This window comes from Hipposideros armiger, unplaced genomic scaffold (assembly GCF_001890085.2).
Source record: "Hipposideros armiger isolate ML-2016 unplaced genomic scaffold, ASM189008v1 scaffold_108, whole genome shotgun sequence".
Lineage (NCBI taxonomy): Eukaryota > Metazoa > Chordata > Mammalia > Chiroptera > Hipposideridae > Hipposideros > Hipposideros armiger.
Genome location: NW_017731458.1, coordinates 3,920,581 through 3,930,106, shown reverse-complemented (window position 1 = coordinate 3,930,106; position 9,526 = coordinate 3,920,581). Strand labels below are relative to the sequence as shown.

Here is a 9,526-nt window from a genome sequence, read left to right as displayed (position 1 = left end):
TGTCATTACCAAAAGTGACCTATTATTATTTTGCTGTTCTTAGCTTCACTTTCTTTAGAAACATGACTCAGTTATAGTTCTGGACTAGCTCATCAGTGGAACTAGAAAAAAGGAAAACTGACACCTATTTTAGTAAACTTCAGTTTAAATGAGAGCTTGACCTGTATCTACTAAAGGGCTTTTCTTGAAACAGGGCAGTTATATCAATTTTACAAACTGTTGGATGCACTTCCTCAGTGAAATTTTTGGTTTATTTGTTCAAATAGAAATGGGAAATAATTCAAACTAAAATGGAGTTCTGTGACAATTTTATGACTTAATAAACCTGGTGTAAAGGTAGGATAACCTTTTTACCTTTATCACTTTAGCATAAATTTGGTTTAATGAATGAATGATTGAGATTAGAATCATTAGGTTCTTTAAAGATCTAAGCACAGGTTGTTTTAAAGATAATGTATGTCTTTTTAAAATTGCCCAGTTAGAACAAGTTTAGAATTTGGGCAAATTTGGTTAAATTGCTGCAGTCTGCATGTACTAAATAAATAGCCTTACTTCACATGGTGTACGTGTACATAAAAGATTGTGTAGATGTACTGGCCAGGTATGTCAATCATCTTTTAAAAGATTGTTTTGTAATCTCTTAAGGACCTTTGTAGAAGAGGCTAATAAGTTTTAAGTAGGAGATAATATGAATGGTATTTCCCCCATGCTTCTAGATATAAAAAATATTTGTTTTATAGGTTTTTCCTCTGTATAGAAGAGGGTTACTTCTCTGTCATCAAGTGTGCGCTTGATGTATGTTGACTTTGAAAACACAGCAAAACCCTTCTGTATCTTCACTGAAAGTAACAGTTAAAAACTAAGTCTACTAGTCAAGACTCGAAAGGTGGCCTCTCATGCATGGCCTTAAAAGGCATAAATGTATAATAGATGGATGGCTCTGGCCATCTATTAGCATCTGTCAGTAGTTCACTGATGTTCAGTCTTAGAACGTATTTGGAGGAGCAAAGTAATTTCTGTGTCTTGTGTGCATTGGCATTTAGGAGCTGAGTTACGTCTTAATCTGGAGGAAAGGATAATTAGTGGACTACAATTATGTCAGAATGTTTTTCCTTCCCTCTCGCAATTAAAAAAAAAAAAAGAATGTTTGTTTTGCCCAGTCAAAAAGATAGGCCTTTTCTAGATAAAAGAACAGTGGCCAGAAATTTCCCCTTTTGCTAAATGCTTAGGTATTTGCCATAGCTGTTTCTGATGTTATGGATTCTGAGGAAGTGTGAGTTATGTGATGATCTCCCTTTATTAATGTCTTACTTCATGTTCAGTGTTTTAAAAACACAAATTACAAACACTCTACATCCATACCCAGATTTACTTATTTTATCAGAAAAAAAAAAACTTGAGAACTTTGTAGATCAAATTAAGAGACAATAAGTGTACATTGTTGAATAAAAAATTTTCAAGTTTCTGAGATGTTTGTGTTATCTTTTGTGTGCTTTAATTATAAAAAAATTACTGAAAACTAATATTGTGACATTGATATAATGATATTTTTCAAAGGGTTAAATGTACTAGTTTAAGTCTTAAATGTACCATGGTCATATGTCATGAACTTTTTTTATAAGTGCTAAGATACTGCCAGGCACCATGCTAAGCTCTCTGCATGCATTATCCCATTTATTACTCATGGCAACTTGAAGAGTTGGGTGTGTTTTTATGGTCTCCTGTTATGATTATATTGAGTCTTAGGTTAATTGACTTGCTCAAGGTCACCCAGTTAATGTGAAAAAGTCAGTATTTGAATACAGAGCCATGTGCATGATAAAAAGAGCCTGACAACTTTAGCATACACTTCCAGGCCCTTCCCCAAAAAAGTCCGATTCTATAGGTTTGAGGTGAACAGGTTATTAAGGTGCTTAGAAATGGCATGTTGATTGAAAAACCAGCTGTGAGAGCAACTATCCTGCCTTTCTGCATGACATTGAGCCTTATGTTCTTCCAGTTGAAATAAGAAACCAAAATTGAGCTAAGCAATTAGAATAAGTTGCCAAGATTCTGGATTGATTCATAACTTTATGTAGAAATATGTAGCAATGCATATTTGAGAAACTTCCTAAGTTTGTTTAGCATTGATTTGTCACAAGGTGAAAAAAATCAATGCTGACATCAACATTACTAGAATAAGAGATGAGGAAAAAAGATGCAGAAACATTTACCAAGAGTGTTACTATAGAGACCAATATATTTGGGTTATATATGCTTTAATGTTATTTGAGATAGGGAATAATTGTCCTTGGCCTGGTTAAGTGACTTTCAAGGACACAGGAAATTGGGGGTTTTATTGAAGCTTGTCTTTAAAAATTCTCAGCCACAGAAGTGTGATTCCTATAAAGCATGGTAGTTAATCAAATCTACAATTTTTTTTAATGACATTTATTGTGGATTTCAGCAGCTAACATTTGGAAGCAATGTCTGTGAGCAGAACATAAATCTCATTTTAGATTGCTTAGCAAGGTCTCATGCTTGAGGAATTCTCTTAGAACTTTCAGTCCACTACTGTTGGATTCGGCGAATTGATTGAACCTGCGAAGTCTGGGCATGAGAACCCCACTCTCTCCAGTGTTTATAGTCTCCTCCATGACAGTCACATTCCAAGATATACTGATAGCCACGGTATCCAGGATACTGGTAGCAAACCCAGCTAGAAAATCCAAAGCACGTTGGATTATTAAAACTAGTTAGGAACCTGGTGAGCACCCCAAAACCTGAGCCTTTTTGCTCAACACAATTGGTATGGAATGCTTTGAGGCTTAGAAAGTGTGCTAGGCACCATTTGTGAGCATAATATGGCTACAATTAATTGAAAATTAACCTTGATCATGAAAAAAAGATACAAGGCTAGTCAACATAAAGGGTTCCATAGAGGAATGTCTGGAGGAGAAAAAAGTGGTTTTTAATGGTGGTTGGTACCAAGGATTTGAGATTCAAAATTATTAACGAGTCGGACAGCCATACCAATATGATGTTGCTGTATGAAATTTGGTAAGACATGACCATTGATATATTAATGTTCATAAGGCTTACCACCTGCAAGAGTTACTTTGAAATGAGTTCCAACCCTGTTTTTGCACTTACGCCCCACATTGTATCTTCATGGAACCAACTTCATTGTTGAACCAACCCATGCCTTGCAAGGAGGGGTAGTCATCGCAGATCTCCCATTGGCGTCCAGTAAAGTTTTCTTTCTCAAAGATGGTAATCCTGGACTCCTTATGATTCTATAACAGAAATTTTTTTAAAGTTGAGTACCAGTGTTATGGCTATCTTAATTTTTTAATTACTATATTTTTCAAAATAAAAATACTCCTTGTTTACAGAAGGAAGTACATGATACTGATTATAAAAATATTTGAGGCAATGTGGAGATTTATAAGAAAAAATTTACCCATAATCCTGTTTAATCCAATTTAATACCATAACATTTAAAATGTACAAATAACTGATATACTTTGGAACACGAAAGACTAATGAAGAAAATATAACAGCAGAAAAAAATACTTGGAACACACAGCCAACCAAGGGATTAATATTCACTAATGTAGAAAAACATCCTACAAATTAATAGGGAAATGTGTGTGTGTGTGTGTGTGTGTGTGTGTGTACAGTGTTGGAAATAGTCTAAAGTCCAGTAGGGGGTGTGAATACTACACAAACATTAAGAAGGCAGAAACTAACCTATATGAAGTACAAAAACAGTCAAAACTAGCCCTGGTGATAGAATATGGGGAGGAGCAGTTGACTGGAAAGGGACACTAGGGAACTTTATAGGACGATGGAATTGTTCTATATATCTGAATAGGGTGCTGGTTGCATGGGTGTACATATTTTTCAAAACTCATGAGCATATACACTTAGGATCTATGCATTGTACTATGTGTAAAGTATACCTTAGAGCAGCGGTTCTCAACCTTCCTAATGCTGCGACTCCTTAATACAGTTCCTCATGTTGTGGTGACCCCCAACCATAAAATTATTTTCATTGCTACTCTAATTGTGCTACTGTTATGAATCGTAATGTAAATATCTTTTAGTTTTCCAATGGTCTTAGGCAACCCCTGTGAAAGGGTCGTTCGACCCCCAAAGGGGTCGCGACTCACAGGTTGAGAACTGCTGCCTTAGAAAAATGCGGAGTTCAAGTGAGATGAGAACCCATTCAGATAGGACAGTACTTTAAGATCTATAACTGTTTAGATCTGTAACTGTTTATAACTTCTTCACTACTTGAATTTTGGAGGAAATTACATGATATAGACAAATATTTGGAAGCCCAGCCTTACTCCCCTAATATAGGGATCATTTTCAACAAACCCTTGAAGATTACCCTGCTTCTGCTTGAACTCTCTGAAGACTTTAGAAGCACCCTAGTCTGATGCAGAATTGAATAATGCATAGTATTAGAAATAAGGTTATTATGAATCAAAGATAAGACTGGAAGACTTTGCCTGTTTCTTTGGTCATCCCCCCTTATTGAAGGGTTACTTCAGTATTTCCCTGTTTCTAGGTAAAATGTTACACAGATTGAAATTCGGCCAGGGATTTACTTTTTACTACAAGGTGAGTGCTCTCACTAGTTATCCTACTGCACTTTTAAAGATTTGGGCTGAGTGTCCACTTTCTGCCACCTATAAAAAGGACTTTTATTTCTTTTATCTTATTAAAAAAATTTTTTTTATTGGGGAACAGCCATGGTCATTGGTTACACATTGCTTTCATGCTACAATGGCGTAGTTCACTTTTAAGGAGGGCACAGCTCACAGTGGCCCACATGGGGACCAAACCTGCAACTTGGGTATTATCAGCACCATGGCTCTAACCAACTGAGCTAACCGGTCACCCTGGCCTTTACTTTTAGCTTAATAAAAATACCATCTCGGGCCGGCCAAGTGGCGCGATGGTTAAGAACTGGCTTGGGATGCCAGAGGGCCCCGGTTCGGATCCCACATATGAGGGCCAGTGACACTGCCCTCTACAGCTAAGATGCTGAACAACAGCTCAACCTGGAGCTGGGCTGCTGTGAGTCGCCGGTGAGGGTGTAGGCTGCAGCCCCTGTGGCAGTAGGTTGCCATGGGCTACCGTGTGTAGCCAGCAGCCAGCGTGAGCAGCCAGCAGCCGCAGTGAGCAGCCGTCCAGAAGCCGGCGACTGATCTGCCTCACCGGGAAGAGCTCAATGATGGTGCCGACTTGGGCCAGTGAAGCAACGTCCTCCACAACTAGACTGAAGAACAAAAGGACAGCAACTTGTCTATTCCCCTTCCCCCAATTCCCCAGTACTGTTCCCATGCCCCCAATACCCCAATAAAAAAAATCTTAAAAAAAAATACCATCTCGTAGAGAAAAAATCAGATGGCAGGTTTAGAAACAGAGGGAGCAGTATGTTTTTCTCTTTTTTTACTTTTATCCTTCTTCCTGCCACATTTCAGCAAAACTGATCAGAAGTAACATGTCAGTCCATATGCATCTTCTCTTGCCCCATTCCCCATAGGCACAGAAGTAACAATTTCAGAGACTCACGGCTGAACAGATGGGGCGGAAGGACATGAGGCGCTCAATGTGATAGGCATTGCTTCCACTCCAGGCATCCCAGCGAGGGTATTCTCCTCTCTCCAGGATAAACTGTTGCCCACAGAAGCTGGTATGCTCATAACCAATCCAGCTGCCAAAGACAAGCAGTGGTATTTTGTTTGCAGTGTTCAGAGCCTATGTGGCCTCCGGGAGAATGCATCTTTTGTTTTAGATGTTAATAGCGAGGTAAAATATCAAGGCAGTTCCAATAGAGCCATATGAAGTAATACGTTTATCCCAAGAGGTTGGGAATGAGCTGGCGACTGCGCTAAGCAGGTTTGTTACTGTGATATTTGTTTTGGGATTAGCCACTGAAAGGGTCTGGTTCCTGAGTAATAACCTGAGTAATCGTATTAGCAGTCTAAACTTCTATTTCCTCTCTTTCCAAGTTACCTTATTTACTTGGAGCTCCAGGTTCAGGATAAAAGTGACTGACTATTGCTTTGGCTCCAGCCAAACCTACCAGCTTCTTCCTTAGGGAGCAAAGGGATAAACAGGCAGCTGATGGGTTACCAGTCTCTTGTTTTCCTTGTCCCCGGGTGGGTTCTTTCTCCTGCTGTTACATACCTATACCTTATTTATTAAAACACCTCTAATCCATTTTTCATAACCAGGGTCTCAGTTACTGGTGACACCTTAAAGTCTTACTCCTTTGAAAGGGTTCAAGAGCTCTGTGTTGCTGGTGAGCAACTTGGGAGAGCCTATCCACATGCAAAGCCAGTCCTGCCTAGGCCAAAAGGGAGTCCTCTCCCTTCTGTGTTTCCAGGCCGATGATAAAGACCTCAACTACGCCACCAAGAATCAGAAGACAAAACAAGAGAGCGTCTTCCTCACCAAGGAGATTAACCATCAACAAGAAACTCCTGGAAGGCTTACTATAAACCAATATGGCTCTCAAGCCCTGGGACTGAGTTCCTTTTCTCCACAGAGAAATTAGTTAGTGGTGTCTGCTTTGGGACACAGAGGAGGGGCGTTAGCTGTAGAGGCTGCCGTTTGACAGTTTCCTCTCTTCTGCAGGCAGGAAAAGCTCCAGGGGCCTGTGGCTCTTCTGAGGTAGGTGGCAGCCTATAGGCTCCAGAAGCCCAGATCTCATTACTGTCACTGCCCCACCCAGTGACATATATTTCTTTAATTCCCCCCAAATTTAGTACCAAGCCACTAAGAACCTCATGTTCCTTCTAACTTTGAGTTACTGAATTCCACATGTAGTGATTTCTTTTGAGATTACACCCGTCTGGAGGAACTCTCTCCTGGAAATGATTAGAGTCTGGGGGAACACCTTTCTTCCCTGATCCCCACCTTTATGGTCCCATGTCTGTAGGGACTGGAAATAAAGAGGCCGGAGGTTCTACTGAGGTCCATACTCACACGCCACGTTCCACCTTGAGAGATCGGACGTTATCAAAACTGCGCTCGGAGACATTTGGGCAGGAGCTGGTGAACTCCAGCCTCTTGCCCTGGAAGTTCTCCTGGTCATAGATGGTTATCTGAAATGGGATTAAATGGGAATCGAGAGCTAGAATGTGGTACATCAGGAAGAACAGAGGTCCTTGTCAACAGCGTAGCATGTGTCTAACCCTATGCTTTCCATCATTTGTTGTAGCCCAGGATACCTGATGAGATTTCGTCCAGTATAGACATGGTAGGAAGAGGTTTGAATTAATACCACTGGGTGGTGGTATTCGTATGCGCAGCCTAAGGATGAGGTGTGGGGGATTGGTTTATGATAGAAATGGTCTGCCAGGGAGGACAGCGGGCCCAGTGGACAGACCAAAGACTCAGGCACTTATCCACCATGCTTCGTGCATAAATGTGGCCCAGAGGCCAGGATGCTGGGAGTCCCAGGGGCTCCCCGTCGATTATTTCTTAGCTTCTCCAGCCACACCTGCTATGAAACTTAAGATGCAGAGAGAGAGTTGTAATAAACCCCTTTCATGCCTTGAACTAGAACTTGGCTCATGAACCTGGCTCAATTTTCCACGTGATGGGGGTGAGCTTACCTTCCATGGCCCCACAGACCCTGGCATGGGGTTGGTTTGAGCCATCTTGGTGGTTGGAAAGGTTTCTGGAAGGCAGAACACACATCAATGACATGGCCTCTGGGGTGGGGGATGAGGTGATGGAGCACAGGGGAAAGTAAAGGAGATTTGAAAGTAATAGACTTTGGTTGGGATCCTGGCTCTGCCTCTCACTAGCTGAGTCTCAGTTGTCTCTCACCAGTAGCGCTTATACGTTCAGGGTTATTGTAAGGATTAGAAGCAGTATAGCATGGCACAAGCATCATGTTTCTTGATAACTGGAGCTCTCCTCCTCTTGCCTGCCTCCAGGCGCCCCCTACAGGTGGCAGCATTCCCTCAGTCTCACAACCTCAATATAAACTCCTTGGCCAACCATCTAATCCAGACCCCTCATGTTACCAATGTGTGGTCTCACCCTCAATAAACTCCTCACAGCCCTCAACCTGACTGGCTGTGTATGGCCACGCTGCCATCCCCTCCTTACTTCTTTGTCTTCTAGGCCTGCTCAGCTTTGGCCTTGCATCCTCACAGAGACTGCCGCTTTCCCCAGCCTGCAGCGACTTGATTTCTTTCCTGATTTCTAGCACTCATCACAGGACTTATCTGTGTTCCTATTGAATATGTCCTGGCGAACCTTTCAATTGCAGGGCCTGGGTCTCCTGAGTGACTGATGTAGCACCAAGTTGAGTCCATGTTGAAGCAGTGGTACATTGGAGGCAGGTGAATGGGTGCCATTGAAAAAGACTTATTGAAGGAAAGTGAGGGGGAAAATGAGGATAATAATAAACACTTAACAATGGCTCACTGTATGCCAGGCTCTGTTCTAAATGCTCTACATGCATTAATATGTGTAATCTTCATAACGAGCCTATGAAGTAAGTACTATCATCATTCCCATTTTACAGATGAGAATACTGAGGCTCATAGAGGTTAGGTAGACAGAAAAGATGGTAAGAAGAGTAAAGGAGGAAGGGAGAGGGGAGGCAGGTGTACATCAGGTTTCTTGACCCGTTTATGGCCCTTCCCTCTGGCTGCTATCAGGCCCAGGGACTGATGCATGTAAATTCTGTGATATAGCTTTCCATTCTGAACCTCTGAATAAGCATGTCACAGACCTACCGGTTCCTCCTGATCCATACCTTCCCCTTGTGCCCCAGGAGCCTGTCATTTCTTGGGACCCCATTCCCCCTCCCAGCCAGGATCCTAGCACTAGGGCAGTGGTTATTGCCATGTAAGTGCCTCCTCTTGGTGTGACAAGAGAAGGCTGCCTCCTCGCGGAGTTCCCCTCTTCTGCAGCCACCCTAGGAAGCTCTGACCACAAGGCAGGAAAACTAGGCACCCTCCTGGGCCTGTCTCTGCAGGGGGAAAAAAGGAAGGGCCAGGGTACCCCTCAGGACTTGACTCACCCAGCTCCTGCTGTACAGTCTGGGTCGCCATCTGGTGCCACTTTCTCTGTGGCCCTGCTCTTTATAGCCCTGCAGACTGATGGTCTCTGGCTCTGTCAGCACTCTTCTTTCACTCTGCTTTTGTTTTCTTTTTTTGATCCCCAAAGCTTTGGTGGCTGAGCCTGCTGGGTAGGCATCCGTCAGGCCTTTGTTTAAACTCGGGAAACAGAAATCCAGACAGGCCCGGTTGCTGTGGGTGAGGCTGGCGGCTGCACGCCTTGGCTGCTGTGGTCCTGATCTCAGAGCAGCTTGGAGGTGAAGCCAGGCCTCTGCGGGAGTGTTTGTCCCCTGTCCTTCTCCAGCGTCCTCACACCACCGAAGGACCTTCCGAAGACCCCATGTCATAACGCACACATTAAAAGGCACCTCACTTCCCATATAGAAAACACATTTTTTGTTGTTGTTAAAAAAATGTGAAGGATTATTACAATTCTGAATGTTATT

At 42.3% G+C, this 9,526-nt stretch overlaps 1 protein-coding gene across 1 annotated transcript; it reads right to left on the bottom strand.

Annotated features, from left to right (window-relative positions):
- Nucleotides 1–2,422: 2,422 nt before the first annotated feature.
- Nucleotides 2,423–9,092, bottom strand: CRYBA1 (crystallin beta A1). Its single transcript, XM_019646966.1, has 6 exons — nt 9,044–9,092; nt 7,620–7,684; nt 6,988–7,106; nt 5,569–5,710; nt 3,133–3,275; nt 2,423–2,698 (listed from the first exon to the last, which is right to left on the bottom strand). The coding sequence occupies exons 1-6, from the start codon at nt 9,072–9,074 to the stop codon at nt 2,551–2,553; spliced, it is 648 nt and encodes a 215-aa protein (XP_019502511.1). The 5' UTR covers nt 9,075–9,092; the 3' UTR covers nt 2,423–2,550.
- Nucleotides 9,093–9,526: the final 434 nt, after the last annotated feature.

Coding starts and splice junctions, on each gene's coding strand:
- CRYBA1 (XM_019646966.1), bottom strand. CDS start 9,074: ATGGCGACCCAGACTGTACAGCAGGAGCTGG. Junction 5,711..6,987: donor CTCAAGGTGGAACGTGGCGT/GTGAGTATGGAC, acceptor TGTCTTTGGCAG/CTGGATTGGTTATGAGCATA. Junction 3,276..5,568: donor TCCGCCCCATCTGTTCAGCC/GTGAGTCTCTGA, acceptor TTTCTGTTATAG/AATCATAAGGAGTCCAGGAT.